General features: G+C 47.4%; 1 protein-coding gene across 3 annotated transcripts in view; it reads right to left on the bottom strand.

Moving 5' to 3' along the window:
* Positions 1-16,656, bottom strand: part of LOC110534849 (rho GTPase-activating protein 26) — a 145,502-nt gene that overhangs the window by 60,842 nt on the left and 68,004 nt on the right. For all 3 annotated transcript variants that reach the window (XM_036989703.1, XM_036989705.1, XM_036989704.1), the window contains exons 8-16: positions 15,280-15,409; positions 13,723-13,823; positions 11,599-11,693; positions 9,036-9,114; positions 7,420-7,456; positions 7,144-7,209; positions 6,323-6,397; positions 3,997-4,081; positions 2,404-2,462 (exon numbers count right to left, since the gene is read on the bottom strand). In XM_036989703.1, the coding sequence (XP_036845598.1) occupies positions 2,404-2,462; positions 3,997-4,081; positions 6,323-6,397; positions 7,144-7,209; positions 7,420-7,456; positions 9,036-9,114; positions 11,599-11,693; positions 13,723-13,823; positions 15,280-15,409 (727 nt within the window). The remainder of the gene's footprint in view (positions 1-2,403; positions 2,463-3,996; positions 4,082-6,322; positions 6,398-7,143; positions 7,210-7,419; positions 7,457-9,035; positions 9,115-11,598; positions 11,694-13,722; positions 13,824-15,279; positions 15,410-16,656) is intronic.

Below are 16,656 nucleotides of genomic sequence, written 5' to 3' on the forward strand. Positions count from 1 at the left end.
CACAGTGTGCCATCACAGCAGCAAGATTTGTGACCTGTTGCCACGAGAAAAGGGCAACCAGTGAAGAACAAACACCATTGTAAATACAACCCATATTTATGCTTATTTATTTTCCCTTGTGAACTTTAACCATCTGTACATTGTAACAATACTGTATACAGTGCCTTGCAAAAGTATTCGGCCCCCTTGAACTTTGCGACCTTATGCCACATTTCAGGCTTCAAACATAAAGATATAAAACTGTATTTTTTTGTGAAGAATCAACAACAAGTGGGACACAATCATGAAGTGGAACGACATTTATTGGATATTTTAAACTTTTTTAACAAATCAAAAACTGAAAAATTGGGCGTGCAAAATTATTCAGCCCCTTTACTTTCAGTGCAGCAGACTCTCTCCAGAAGTTCAGTGAGGATCTCTGAATGATCCAATGTTGACCTAAATGACTAATGATGATAAATACAATCCACCTGTGTGTAATCAAGTCTCCGTATAAATGCACCTGCACTGTGATAGTCTCAGAGGTCCGTTAAAAGCGCAGAGAGCATCATGAAGAACAAGGAACACACCAGGCAGGTCCGAGATACTGTTGTGAAGAAGTTTAAAGCCGGATTTGGATACAAAAAGATTTCCCAAGATTTAAACATCCCAAGGAGCACTGTGCAAGCGATGATATTGAAATGGAAGGAGTATCAGACCACTGCAAATCTACCAAGACCTGGCCGTCCCTCTAAACTTTCAGCTCATACAAGGAGAAGACTGATCAGAGATGCAGCCAAGAGGCCCATGATCACTCTGGATGAACTGCAGAGATCTACAGCTGAGGTGGGAGACTCTGTCCATAGGACAACAATCAGTCATATATTGCACAAATCTGGCCTTTATGGAAGAGTGGCAAGAAGAAAGCCATTTCCTAAAGATATCCATAAAAAGTGTTGTTTAAAGTTTGCCACAAGCCACCTGGGAGACACACCAAACATGTGGAAGAAGGTGCTCTGGTCAGATGAAACCAAAATGGAACTTTTTGGCAACCATGCAAAACGTTATGTTTGGCGTAAAAGCAACACAGCTGAACACACCATCCCCACTGTCAAACATCATGGTTTGGGCCTGCTTTTCTTCAGCAGGGACAGGGAAGATGGTTAAAATTGATGGGAAGATGGATGGAGCCAAATACAGGACCATTCTGGAAGAAAACCTGATGGAGTCTGCAAAAGACCTGAGACTGGGACGGAGATTTGTCTTCCAACAAGACAATGATCCAAAACATAAAGCAAAATCTACAATGGAATGGTTCAAAAATAAACATATCCAGGTGTTAGAATGGCCAAGTCAAAGTCCAGACCTGAATCCAATCGAGAATCTGTGGAAAGAACTGAAAACTGCTGTTCACAAATGCTCTCCATCCAACCTCACTGAGCTCGAGCTGTTTTGCAAGGAGGAATGGGAAAAAAATTCTGTCTCTCGATGTGCAAAACTGATAGAGACATACCCCAAGCGACTTACAGCTGTAATCGCAGCAAAAGGTGGCGCTACAAAGTATTAACTTAAGGGGGCTGAATAATTTTGCACGCCCAATTTTTCAGTTTTTGATTTGTTAAAAAAGTTTGAAATATCCAATAAATGTCGTTCCACTTCATGATTGTGTCCCACTTGTTGTTGATTCTTCACAAAAAAATACAGTTTTATATCTTTATGTTTGAAGCCTGAAATGTGGCAAAAGGTCGCAAAGTTCAAGGGGGCCGAATACTTTCGCAAGGCACTGTATATACATAATATGACATTTGTAATGTCTTTATTGTTTTGAAACCTCTGTGTGTATAATGTTTGCTGTTAATTTTTATTGTTTCTTTCACTTTTGTTTATTATCTACTTCACTTGCTTTGGCAATGTTAATATGTTTCCCATGCCAATAAAGCCCCTTGAATTGAATTGAATTGAATTGAGAGAGAGAGAGAGAGAGAGAGAGGCAGAGAGAGAGAGAGAGAGAGAGAGAGGCAGAGAGAGAGAGAGAGAGAGAGAGAGAGGCAGAGAGAGAGAGAGAGAGGCAGAGAGAGAGAGAGAGAGAGAGAGAGAGAGAGAGAGAGAGAGGCAGAGAGAGAGAGAGAGAGAGAGAGAGAGAGAGGCAGAGAGATTGTTAAAACACTGTATATATATAATATGACATTTGTAATGTCTTTATTGTTTTGAAACTTCTGTATGTGTAATGTTTACTGTTAATTTTTATTGTTTTTCACTTTATATATTTACTTTATATATTATCTACCTCACTTGCTTTGGCAATGTTAACACATGTTTCCCATGCCAATAAAGCCCTTGAATTGAATTGAATTGAATTGAGAGAGAGTAGGATGGAACGAGAGAGAGAGACAGAGAGGGAAGATGAGGGGGAAAATGACTTACTGGCTGCCTTGATGAAGCTCCTTTGATACTGATAAGTCATGAGGGGTGCAGGCAGCATTCTGTGAGGAAGGAAGACACAGAGTCAATGAGTACAGTGGCAAGCAGAGAGAGAGACAAAGAGTTGTGGCCCTCCACCCATCAGGCTGATTTTCCTCTCCTTTAGGGAGGCAAAAGCTTGGGCTGTTTCTACGTGGATCTCCCTGTTAATAGCAGTCTCCCCCATCACCCTCTCTACTTTCCCCTCCCCCATGGCCCTTTATCCTTTCCTTTGGTTCTTGGCCACCTCCACTCCCCCGGCTCTCTCCCCATTGCTCTCTCCTCTACCCTTTGGTTCTTGGCGACCTCCACTCCCCCGGCTCTCTCCCCATTGCTCTCTCCTCTACCCTTTGGTTCTTGGCCACCTCCACTCCCCCGGCTCTCTCCCCATTGCTCTCTCCTCTACCCTTTGGTTCTTGGCGACCTCCACTCCCCCGGCTCTCTCCCCATTGCTCTCTCCTCTACCCTTTGGTTCTTGGCCACCTCCACTCCGCCGGCTCTCTCCCCATTGCTCTCTCCTCTACCCTTTGGTTCTTGGCCACCTCCACTCCCCCGGCTCTCTCCCCATTGCTCTCTCCTCTCCCTGGCTCTAAGACCCAGCCTGGGTGAGCCCTATGGCTCTGTAGCGAGCCCTGAGGTGTTTAGGCCAGAGGCACAGTGGGGGGCAGATTAATGACTCCCATAGATATCAATGGGCCCTGGGTGGTTGTGTGAATGGGGGGCCTGACTGGGCTAGATCTACAGGCCGCAGGTCATTCAGGTGAGTGAGCACAGCTAGTCACTGCTCTGCCTCTAGATACATCATTGCTCTGCCTCTAGATACATCACCGCTCTGCCTCTAGATACATCACCGCTCTGCCTCTAGATACATCACTGCTCTGCCTCTAGATACATCACCGCTCTGCCTCTAGATACATCACTGCTCTGCCTCTAGATACATCACTGCTCTGCCTCTAGATACATCACCGCTCTGCCTCTAGATACATCACCGCTCTGCCTCTAGATACATCATTGCTCTGCCTCTAGATACATCACCGCTCTGCCTCTAGATACATCACCGCTCTGCCTCTAGATACATCACCGCTCTGCCTCTAGATACATCACTGCTCTGCCTCTAGATACATCACCGCTCTGCCTCTAGATACATCACTGCTCTGCCTCTAGATACATCACCGCTCTGCCTCTAGATACATCACCGCTCTGCCTCTAGATACATCACCGCTCTGCCTCTAGATACATCACTGCTCTGCCTCTAGATACATCACTGCTCTGCCTCTAGTTACTGCCTCTAGCTCCACTCAGCAGGCCGTGACCATACTACACAACCACATGCTCTCAGCTCTCTCTCTCTCTCTCTCTCTCTCTCTCTGCAGCATTATTATACTGATCACACTGCAGTACCAACAGAGGGCTGTATATTTACTATGTTCAGTCATCTCCAAGACTGGACCTGTGAACGGATTCACATTACCGTACCTGAGGTAGAACTTCACAGTACCGTACCTGAGGTAGAACGTCACATTACCGTACCTGAGGTAGAACGTCACAGTACCGTACCTGAGGTAGAACTTGATTGCACTGGTGATGGTCTTGATCTCCCATTCTGTACTGTCCAGCTCCACGTCAGCACAGGTTTTAGGATCTGTCATACAGAGAGGATAGATGTCATCATTACTCAGTCTCAGAGCTACAGTATCTCCTCCTCCATGTCTCTGTCAGTCTCAGAGCTACAGTATCTCCTCCTCTATGTCTCAGAGCTACAGTATCTCGTCCTCCATGTCTCTGTTTTTCAGTCTCAGAGCTACAGTATCTCCTCCTCCATGTCTCTGTCTGTCAGTCTCAGAGCTACAGTATCTCCTCTATGTCTCTGTTTGTCAGTCTCAGAGCTACAGTATCTCCTCCTCCATGTCTCTGTTTTTCAGTCTCAGAGCTACAGTATCTCCTCCTCCATGTCTCTGTCTGTCAGTCTCAGAGCTACAGTATCTCCTCTATGTCTCTGTTTGTCAGTCTCAGAGCTACAGTATCTCCTCCTCCATGTCTCTGTCTGTCAGTCTCAGAGCTACAGTATCTCCTCTATATCTCTGTTTGTCAGTCTCAGAGCTACAGTCTCTCCTCCTCCATGTCTCTGTCTGTCAGTCTCAGAGCTACAGTATCTCCTCCTCCATGTCTCTGTCTGTCAGTCTCAGAGCTACAGTATCTCCTCTATGTCTCTGTTTGTCAGTCTCAGAGCTACAGTATCTCCTCCTCCATGTCTCTGTCTGTCAGTCTCAGAGCTACAGTCTCTCCTCCTCTATGTCTCAGAGCTACAGTATCTCCTCCTCCATGTCTCTGTCTGTCAGTCTCAGAGCTACAGTATCTCCTCCTCCATGTCTCTGTCTGTCAGTCTCAGTCTCAGAGCTACAGTATCTCCTCCTCTATGTCTCAGAGCTACAATATCTCCTCCTCCATGTCTCTATCTGTCAGTCTCAGAGCTACAGTATCTCCTCCTCCATGTCTCTGTCTGTCAGTCTCAGAGCTACAGTATCTCCTCCATGTCTCTGTCTGTCAGTCTCAGAGCTACAGTATCTCCTCCTCCATGTCTCAGAGCTACAGTATCTCCTCCTCTATGTCTCTGTCTGTCAGTCTCAGAGCTACAGTATCTCCTCCTCTATGTCTCTGTCTGTCAGTCTCAGAGCTACAGTATCTCCTCCTCCATGACTCTGTCTGTCAGTCTCAGAGCTACAGTATCTCCTCCTCTATGTCTCTGTCTGTCAGTCTCAGAGCTACAGTATCTCCTCCTCTATGTCTCAGAGCTACAGTATCTCCTCCTCCATGACTCTGTCTGTCAGTCTCAGAGCTACAGTATCTCCTCCTCCATGTCTCAGAGCTACAGTATCTCCTCCTCCATCTCTGTCTGTCAGTCTCAGAGCTACAGTATCTCCTCCTCCATGTCTCAGAGCTACAGTATCTCCTCCTCCATCTCTGTCTGTCAGTCTCAGAGCTACAGTATCTCCTCCTCTATGTCTCTGTCTGTCAGTCTCAGAGCTACAGTATCTCCTCCTCTATGTCTCAGAGCTACAGTATCTCCTCCTCCATGACTCTGTCTGTCAGTCTCAGAGCTACAGTATCTCCTCCTCTATGTCTCAGAGCTACAGTATCTCCTCCTCCATGACTCTGTCTGTCAGTCTCAGAGCTACAGTATCTCCTCCTCCATGTCTCAGAGCTACAGTATCTCCTCCTCCATCTCTGTCTGTCAGTCTCAGAGCTAGTATATCTACAGTAAATTAACTCCTTTTGCATTATTTATGTAGTGTCATAAATTATCTAGCTATTCCCCATAGCTAGTCACATAAACTCACAGGATGGTTTTCTGCTACAGTATAGACTCCCCTTACAGGCAGAGGTTTCCAGCTATCAGAATAAGACAGGTGTGTGTGTGAGTGGAGGTTGTGTAAACAAAACTACTGCATAAATATGAAATAGATTCCCTTCAATCTTTCCCCCAAATTTCCCCAAAACCTGTTTGGATTTGTTCAATCTGGTCACTTTCTCGCTCTCTTTCTCTCTCTGTATCTCTCTCGCCCTCTCTATCTCTCTCTCTCTCTCTCTCTCTCTCTCTGTCTCTCTCCGTCTCTCTCTATCTCTTTGGCTCTCTCTCTAGCCCTCTCTCTCTGTCTCTCTCTCTCTCTCTCTCTGTCTCTCTCCGTCTCTCTCTATCTCTTTGGCTCTCTCTCTAGCCCTCTCGCTCTGTCTCTCTCTCTCTCTGTCTCCCTCTCTCCCTGTCTCTCTCTCTCTCTCTATCTTGCTCTCTCCCTCGCTCTCTCGCTGTCTTTCTCTCTCTCTGTCTTTCTCTCTCTCGCTCTCTCTCTCTTTCTCTCTCTACTCTAAGATATCTCTGTCTTACCCATGGCAAGACCCAGTAGTTTCTGTACTCTGGAGTTCACCCCAACAATCCTGTACAGACCCTGCTCATCGATGCCTGTGGGAGGGAACAGAACAGAGACACAGAAAAGTATTCAGACCCCTTGACTTCTTCCACATTTTGTTACGTTACAACCATGTTCTAAAATGGATGAAATAAAACATTTTCCTCAGCAATCTACACACAATACCCCATAAGGACAATTGTCCGTAGAGCTCAAAGACAGGATTGTGTTGAAACATTGAAGGACTCCAAGAACACAGTGGCCTCCATCATTCTTAAATGGAAGAAGTTTGAACCACCAAGACTCTTACCAGAGCTGGCCGTCTGGCCAGACTGAGCAAATGGGGTAGAAGGGCCTTGGTCAGGGACGTGACCAAGAACACGATGGTCACTCTGACAGAGTTCTAGAGTTCTTCTGTGAAGATGGGAGAACCTTCCAGAAAGACAACCTTCTCTGCAGCACTCCACCAATTGGGCCTTTATGGTAGAATGGCCAGACGGAAGCCACTCCTCAGTAAAAGGCACATGACAGGCTGCTTGGAGTTTGCCAAAAGGCACCTAAAGACTCTCAGACCATGAGAAACAAGATTCTCTGGTCTGATGAAACCAAGATTGAACTCTTTGGCAAAAATATTTTTATCAATTTTCAAATAAAGTTGTAACGTAACAAAATGTGGAAAAAGTCAAGGGGTCTGAATACTTTCCGAAAGCACTGTATATAAAGATCTTATAGGACCTATAAGATTCACTGCCCGATGACACCAGTGTGGGCTGTAAGCAACCCAGCGTTAGTTCAATACCTCTGGTCTCCACAGCATAGATGAACTTCTTCACCACGTTGAAGCCAACCACGTCCAGCTGGACCACTGTGACATGGAGAGAGAGGAAGGGAGAGAGGGAGGGAGGGAGGGAGGGAGGGAGGGAGGGAGGGAGGGAGGGAGGGAGGGAGGGAGGTATAGAGAAAAAAGAGAGAGAGAAACAGAGGTAAAGAAGAAAATGAATCCCATCAATTATCAGTGTGCATTGATCTGGACAGATGGTAGAGTAAAGGTAATGAATACCAATGAGTCACTTACTGCCTTCACTTTGGCTGTCTCTGTTTAAGTTATAGACCTGGAAGGAACAGAAACGCCAGGTTACCACGGTTACACCGCTTAGCTTTACCGCCAGCACCACCAGTCTCAAACACCTATCTGTGTACTGAACACAAGCTGTACTTACGTAACCCCATGTACACCATGATGTAATAAAACACGGTTGGACAGAGCATGTCAGACGACCTGGTCGCTGTGCAGTAGAACAGCACATTGGCATCAATGGAGAAACCACAGCCTGCGGTCTTCCTCCGATAGAGCCTACTGATTCAAGAGGCTTCCTGAAGGAGCTGAAGGTTAGTTATTCAGCTATGCATCTACTGGAACCGGTGTTTGAGGAAGGCCTGCAGCATCATCAAGGACCCCACACTCCCCAGACGCCAGCTGTTCACTCCAGTACCGTCGGGCAGACGCCAGCTGTTCACTCCAGTACCGTCGGGCAGACGCCAGCTGTTCACTCCAGTACCGTCGGGCAGACGCCAGCTGTTCACTCCCTTACCACCAGGCAGACGCCAGCTGTTCACTCCCTTACCACCAGGCAGACGCCAGCTGTTCACTCCAGTACCGTCGGGCAGACGCCAGCAGTTCACTCCCTTACCACCAGGCAGACGGTAGCTGTTCACTCCCTTACCACCAGGCAGACGCCAGCTGTTCACTCCCTTACCACCAGGCAGATGGTAGCTGTTCACTCCCTTACCACCAGGCAGACGCCAGCTGTTCACTCCCTTACCACCAGGCAGACGGTAGCTGTTCACTCCCTTACCACCAGGCAGACGGTAGCTGTTCACTCCAGTACCGTCAGGCAGACGCCAGCTGTTCACTCCCTTACCACCAGGCAGACGCCAGCTGTTCACTCCAGTACCGTCGGGCAGACGCCAGCAGTTCACTCCCTTACCACCAGGCAGACGGTAGCTGTTCACTCCCTTACCACCAGGCAGACGCCAGCTGTTCACTCCAGTACCGTCAGGCAGACGCCAGCTGTTCACTCCCTTACCACCAGGCAGACGGTAGCGGAGCACGAGGTCTGATACCAACAGACTCAGAGACCATTTTTATCTACAAGCCATCAGACTGCTGAACACTTGAACTGGACTGACCACCTGCTGTGATTCTACGAGCCTTAACACTCGTGTTTACACTCATACACACACACACATTCATGCTACACATACACACCTGCTGCTACCAGTTTCTTATTATGATTATCTAAATACTGTACAATTTAAACACTCCCCCCTTCCACAAAACAATACACGTGTAAATATTCAACTCTAAATTGTGTCTTCCTGTATTATAATAAATGTTAACATGTTTATTCCATTCTTCTGTCATTTACTTTATGTTCGTATTCTTATCTTTATTATTTCTTATTGTTGTTGCATTGTCCAGAAGGAACCTGTAAGTCAGCATTTGATTGGATGGTGTATACCATGTGTATCCTGTACATACGAACTAATAAAAAAAGAACCTGAGATTACGCCTGGAATTCCTGTGATGGGCTATACACACACATATACACACACACACACACACACACGCGCGCGCGCGCGCATACACACGCACACACACAGGATGGGTGTGTAACCGTGGCAACATACCGGTTCTCTCCCATCCATAGCCTCCATCCACAGCCTGCGGTCTTCCTCCGATAGAGCCTGCATGGTGATCACCCCCGACCTGCAACACACACACACACACACACACTGATACAGGCTCACCATCAGCTGTCAATACACTCCTGCTTCAAACCACACATCCGCGCCACACACACACACACGCCCACGCACTCATAAACACACACACACGCACACATAAACACACACACACACACACGCACTCATAAACACACACACACACGCACACGCACACACACACACACTGGGCAGAGGGGACACACACACACACACTGGGCAGAGGGGACACACACACACACACTGGACAGAGGGGACACACACACACACACTGAACAGAGGGGACACACACACACACACTGGGCAGAGGGGACACACACACACACACTGGGCAGAGGGGACACACACACACACACTGGGCAGTGGACACACAAACACACACACTGGGCAGAGGACACACAAACACACACACTGGGCAGAGGACACACACACACACACTGGGCAGAGGACACACAAACACACACACTGGGCAGAGGACACACAAACACACACACTGGGCAGAGGACACACACACACACACTGGGCAGAGGACGCACACACACACACTGGGCAGAGGACACGCACACACACACACACACTGGGCAGAGGACACACAAACACACACACTGGGCAGAGGACACACAAACACACACACTGGGCAGAGGACACACAAACACACACTGGGCAGAGGACACACAAACACACACTGGGCAGAGGACACACAAACACACACTGGGCAGAGGACACACAAACACACACTGGGCAGAGGGGACACACACACACACATACTGGGCAGAGGGGACACACACACACACACTGGGCAGAGGGGACACACACACACACACACACTGGGCAGAGGACACACACACACACACACTGGGATATCCCTCTAGTGGTGTGGGGGCTGTGCTTTGGCAAAGTGGGTGGGGTTATATCCTTCCTGTTTGGCCCTGTCCGGGGGTGTCCTCGGATGAGGCCACAGTGTCTCCTGACCCCTCCTGTCTCAGCCTCCAGTATTTACGCTGCAGTAGTTTATGTGTCGGGGGGCTAGGGTCAGTTTGTTATATCTGGAGTACTTCTCCTGTCCTATTCGGTGTCCTGTGTGAATTTAAGTGTGCTCTCTCTAATTCTCTCTTTCTTTCTCTCTCTCGGAGGACCTGAGCCCTAGGACCATGCCTCAGGACTACCTGACATGATGACTCCTTGCTGTCCCCAGTCCACCTGGCTGTGCTGCTGCTCCAGTTTCAACTGTTCTGCCTTATTATTATTGGACCATGCTGGTCATTTATGAACATTTGAACATCTTGGCCATGTTCTGTTATAATCTCCACCCGGCACAGCCAGAAGAGGACTGGCCACCCCACATAGCCTGGTTCCTCTCTAGGTTTCTTCCTAGGTTTTGGCCTTTCTAGGGAGTTTTTCCTAGCCACCGTGCTTCTACACCTGCATTGCTTGCTGTTTGGGGTTTTAGGCTGGGTTTCTGTACAGCACTTTGAGATATCAGCTGATGTACGAAATTGGGCAGAGGACACACACACACACACACTGGGCAGAGGACACACACACACACTGGGCAGAGGACACACACACATCATGAATAAATAAAGAGAACTGAGTGAAGGAATGGGCTGATGACGATGGAGAGAGATCTGAGGCTGTAGTGGACATAGTAGAGCTAGTATCAGGGAGGCACAGGCTCTGCTGCTCTAACTGCAGTCAGACAACACTCTGCTAAGACTGGCCTGGATAGGAGAGGAGGCAGACATCTCTCATGATCTCTCTCTCTCTCATGTCTCCAGGCAGCTTGTAGTGTTCACAGGACAGGCACGGCTTAATGTTGAACAATGCATTTCAAACTACTCTCATCTTAATGTTGAACAATGCATTTCAAACCACCCCTCATCTTAATGTTAAACAATTCATTTCAAACCACCCCTCATCTTAATGTTGAACAATGCATTTCAAACCACCCCTCATCTTAATGTTGAACAATGCATTTCAAACCACCCCTCATCTTAATGTTGAACAATGCATTTCAAACCACCCCTCATCTTAATGTTGAACAATGCATTTCAAACCACCCCTCATCTTAATGTTGAACAATGCATTTCAAACTACTCTCATCTTAATGTTGAACAATGCATTTCAAACTACTCTCATCTTAATGTTGAACAATGCATTTCAAACTACTCTCATCTTAATGTTGAACAATGCATTTCAAACTACTCTCATCTTAATGTTGAACAATGCATTTCAAACTACTCTCATCTTAATGTTGAACAATGCATTTCAAACTACCCCTCATCTTCATCTGCAATTAAAGTAACATTAAAGAGACAAGCTGTGTACTGGGATTTTGCGATTGCGATCCTTTGTGTTGAGCTCTCTCACGAGTCACTCAGCCACAGCCTCAGCCCCAGCAAGACTTGTCAGCACCACCCTGTGGTTGGAATGGGTAACAACAAGCTATGAGACAGCAGCAATGACTCACCTGTCTACGCCCTCCACATCAAAACAGAACCTCTTCTCTATAGAGTCCGTCTTCCGCCTTGTGCAGGACTTCAGAGTGAAGCTCTCCTCCTCTCCCTGAAAGACAGGGGAGACCTTAATCAACCTTTAAGAAGAGACATTTTATGACATTCAAGTTCAATCAATGTGAAGTTCCATTCCCAACGTGTATGGAACCGTGTCATTACGGTGAATTGTGGACAAGGACTAGGATGGACGGACTCAAAGGACCTAGGAAAAGATGTGTAGGAAGCTTAGATGTATCATTCCAGTGCAACTATTTTACAACCCATCTCCCTACTGTCAATCCCTCCTCTCCTCTCTTCTCCTCTCCTTTCCCCTTCTCTCTTCTCCTCTCCTCTCTTCTCCTCTCCTTTCCTCTCCTCTCTTCGTCCTCCCTTTCCTCTCCTTTCCTCCCCTCTTCTCCTTTCCTATCCTCGTCTACCCTTTCCTCTCCTTTCCTCTCCTCTCTTCTCCTTTCCTCTCCTCTGTTCTCCTCTCCTTTCCTCTCCTCTCTTCGTCCCCCCTTTCCTCTCCTTTCCTCTTCTCCTCTCCTTTCCTCTTCTCTCTTCTCCTCTCCTCTCTTCGTCCCCCCTTTCCTCTCCTATCCTCCCCTCTTCTCCTCTCCTTTCCTATCCTTGTCTACCCTTTCCTCTCCTTCTCTCCTTTCCTTTCCTCCTCTCCTTTCCTCCCCTTTCCTCTCCTCTCCTCCCCTTTTCTCTCCTCTCCTCTCTCTCTTCTCCTTTCTTTTCTCCTCTCCTCTCCTTTCCTCTCTTCTCCCCCTCTCCCCTCTCCTCCCCTTTCTTCTCACCCCTCCCATTTCCTCTCCTCCTTTCCTCTACTCTCCTCCCCTTCCCTTCCCTCTCCTCTTCTCCCCTGTCCTCTCCTTTCCTCTCCTCTCCTCCTTCAAAGGGACTACATTAGCACTTGAAGTGTCACTACTCTGTTTGTACACAGGATCCTAGCAGACACAGGGCAGTAAATCCTGAGAAAGGGACCGTCGAGCCACAACTCTGATGTGTTCCGAATGATAGGTCCTCTCCTCTCTGATCCTTCCTCTCTTCTCCGCCCATGTCCTCTCCCCTCTCTCCTGCCCTTTCTCCTCTTCCTCCATCTCCCTCTCTCTGCCATCCTTTTCTCCACAGTACACTTCAATCCGTGTGAAAGGAACTGTGAGATGAGGAGTAGAGCCCGACCGACATATAGGTTCACCAATATTATCGGAAGATATTGGCCTTTTACCATAATTCCACCGATACTCAACAAATAGGATGAAAAAAGGGAATCTCATGCTGATCTGAACACTTACAGACGTAATGTGTCATTCATTTCACCATGTAAGAAATCAACATTTGAAGCATATTTATTGGGCAATTTATAAATGACACTTTTTCATTTCCCTGGTGTTAAACAGTATATCGGCAGTTTTCTCCAAAACAACTGCAGTCATTCAAACCTCTAGAGACAAATGTCACACATGATTTCTGCTTTAAATCGTGACTGGGAGGCCTTAAATATGAATGTGTCTAATTAATGTGTCTATGGCTCTGTTCATGAGGGTTGGAGAAGCCCCTGTGGTTCTCTGTGTGTGTGTGTGTGTGTCTGTGCGTGTGAGTGCGTGCGTATGTGTGCGTGTGTGCGTGCGTGCGTGCATGCATGTGTGCGTGTGTGTGTGCGTGCGTGAGTGCGTGCGTGCATGCATGTGTGCGGTAATTGGATGAGTTGGCCCCTGTAGTTGGGGCTCTAGTCTCCCCTATACTTGGGTGTAGTAGAGCAGAACTTATCCCTGTCAAGATGTTGGGCTTGGCATGGGCACTGTGTTAACTACTGTCTGAGAGTGGCACTGCAGGAGAGGCTGTCCCGCTGCCAGCTCTGTGTGTCAACCCTGCCAGCCCTGAGTCACGGTACCATGACCTGCCGCCCATGGCAAGATTAGAGCCCTGCATCATCGCTGACAGGCCAAAACAAGCGAGCGAGCTATGCCAACATTTATTTCTCTCTATTCTCGCTCTTCTCTCTTTCACTCTCTGTCTCTCTGCTCCATCAACTATATGGTCCCACGGCATGGCAGAGTGGCATTCTGGGTAGAAACAAACAGACAACACACCACTTTGCCTCCAGACTTCTGGTCAAACAGGACCATGGTGACTCGTTTGGGCTCTCGATGGTAGGTGCAGTAGTACTTGACCCAGGTTGACACAAAAGAACCTGAGAGAGGGAAGCGAGAGAAGCAGAGAGAAGCAAACAGAGAAGCAGAGAATAAGCAGAGAGAAAAGCAGAGAGAGAAGCAGAGAGAAAAGCAGAGAGAGAAGCAGAGAGAGAAGCAGAGAGAAGCAGAGAGAGAAGGAGAGAGAAAAGCAGAGAGAAGCATAGAGAGAAGCAGAGAGTAAATCAGAAAGAAGCAGAGAGAAGCAGAGAGAGAAGGAGAGAGAGGAGAGAGAAAAGCAGAGAGAGAAGCAGAGAGAGAAGGAGAGAGAAAAGCAGAGAGAAGCAGAGAGAGAAGCAGAGAGAGAAGCAGAGAGAGAAGCAGAGAGAAAAGCAGAGAGAAAGGGAAAGAGAAGCAGAGAGAGAAGCAGAGAGAGAAGCAGAGAGAAAAGCAGAGAAGCAGAGAGAGAAGCAGAGAGAAAAGCAGAGAGAAAAGCAGAGAAAAGCAGAGAGAAGCAGAGAGAAGCAGAGAGAAAAGCAGAGAGAGAAGCAGAGAGAAGCAGAGAGAGAAACAGAGAGAAGCAGAGAGAAAAGCAGAGAGAAGCAGAGAGAAAAGCAGAGAGAAAAGCAGAGATAAGCAGAGATAGAAGCAGAGAGAAAAGCAGAGAGAAAAGCAGAGAGAGAAGGAGAGAGAAAAGCAGAGAGAAGCAGAGAGAGAAGCAGAGAGAGAAGCAGAGAGAGAAGCAGAGAGAAAAGCAGAGAGAAAGGGAAAGAGAAGCAGAGAGAGAAGCAGAGAGAGAAGCAGAGAGAAAAGCAGAGAAGCAGAGAGAAAAGCAGAGAGAAGCCGTGAGAAGCAGAGAGAAAAGCAGAGAGAAGCAGAGAGAGAAGCAGAGACGCAGAGAGAGAAGCAGAGAGAAGCAGATAGAAGCAGAGAGAAGCAGAGAGAGAAGCAGAGAGAAGCAGATAGAAGCAGAGAGCGAAGCAGAGAGAAGCAGAGAGAGAAGCCGAGAGAAGCCGAGAGAAGCAGAGAGAAGCAGAGAGAGAGAAGCAGAGAGAAAAGCAGAGAGAAGCAGATAGAGAGAAGCAGAGAGAGAAGCAGAGAGAAGCAGAGAGAGAAAAGTAGATAGAAGCAGAGAGAAAAGCAGAGAGAAGCAGAGACAGTAGCAGAGAGAGAAGCAGAGAGAGAGAAGCAGAGAGTGGGGGAGCAATGAAAAAATGGTTTTGGTTACCAATTTATTACTGCACATGCTCAGTGCCCTTGTCACCTCTTGGAGTCTCATTCTGAATACAATTATTCTTGTTGTTTCTATGGGGAAATGCAAATCTATTTGTACAACAACACTGGTACTACTTTTCTAAATGGTAAAAATAAATGACTAAATAGTGATATGATATGTGACCTTATTGCATCACGAGAGAGAGGAAGAACTGTCTGTGTGTGTGTGTGAGAGAGTGAGAGACAGTGAGATGGAGAACGAGAAAGGAGTGAGAGAGACAGAGAGCAGGACGGGACACTCACGTTTCTCCTGTACAAACAGATATCCCTCCATGGTGTCATGGCTGATGCTCTTGTGTTCATGGGGGTTCTCCTTCATCTTCCTCATCAGACACTCCACCTCAGACCGGGTGCTTTCAAAACGGTTCCGCGTCTTAACAGGAGGAGAGGAGACAGAATGATGGAAACATCCCACCTACCATCCTGCATTCTGAGCTATTGACCACTGTCTACAGTTGTTGGGTTAGGGCTATTGACCACTGTCTACAGTTGTTGGGTTAGGTCTATTGACCACTGTCTACAGGTGTTGGGTTAGGGCTATTGACCACTGTCTACAGGTGTTGGGTTAGAGCTATTGACTGCTGTCTACAGTTGTTGGGTTAGGCCTATTGACCACTGTCTACAGTTGTTGGGTTAGGGCTATTGACCACTGTCTACAGGTGTTGGGTTAGAGCTATTGACTGCTGTCTACAGTTGTTGGGTTAGGGCTATTGACCACTGTCTACAGGTGTTGGGTTAGAGCTATTGACAACTGTCTACAGTTGTTGGGTTAGGGCTATTGACCACTGTCTACAGTTGTTGGGTTACGGCTATTGACCACTGTCTACAGGTGTTGGGTTAGGGCTATTGACTGCTGTCTACAGTTGTTGGGTTAGGGCTATTGACCACTGTCTACAGTTGTTGGGTTAGAGCTATTGACCACTGTCTACAGTTGTTGGGTTAGGGCTATTGACCACTGTCTACAGGTGTTGGGTTAGAGCTATTGACTGCTTACAGTTGTTGGGTTAGAGCTATTGACCACTGTCTATAGGTGTTGGGTTAGAGCTATTGACTGCTGTCTACAGTTGTTGGGTTAGGGGTATTGACCACTGTCTACAGTTGTTGGGTTAGGGCTATTGACCACTGTCTACAGTTGTTGGGTTAGAGCTATTGACCACTGCTTACAGTTGTTGGGTTAGAGCTATTGACCACTGCTTACAGTTGTTGGGTTAGGGCTATTGACCACTGTCTACAGGTGTTGGGTTAGAGCTATTGACAACTGTCTACAGTTGTTGGGTTAGGGCGATTGACCACTGTCTACAGGTGTTGGGTTAGGGCTATTGACTGCTGTCTACAGTTGTTGGGTTAGGGCTATTGACCACTGTCTACAATTGTTGGGTTAGGGCTATTGACGACTGTCTACAGGTGTTGGGTTAAAGCTATTGACTGCTGTCTACAGTTGTTGGGTTAGGGCTATTGACCACTGTCTACAGTTGTTGGGTTAGAGCTATTGACCACTGTCTACAGTTGTTGGGTTAGGGCTATTGACCACTGTCTACAGTTGTTGGGTTAGGGCTATTGACCACTGTCTACAGTTGTTGGGTTAGAGCTATTGACCACTGCTTACAGTTGTTGGGTTAG

This window comes from Oncorhynchus mykiss, chromosome 10, assembly GCF_013265735.2.
Source record: "Oncorhynchus mykiss isolate Arlee chromosome 10, USDA_OmykA_1.1, whole genome shotgun sequence".
NCBI lineage: Eukaryota > Metazoa > Chordata > Actinopteri > Salmoniformes > Salmonidae > Oncorhynchus > Oncorhynchus mykiss.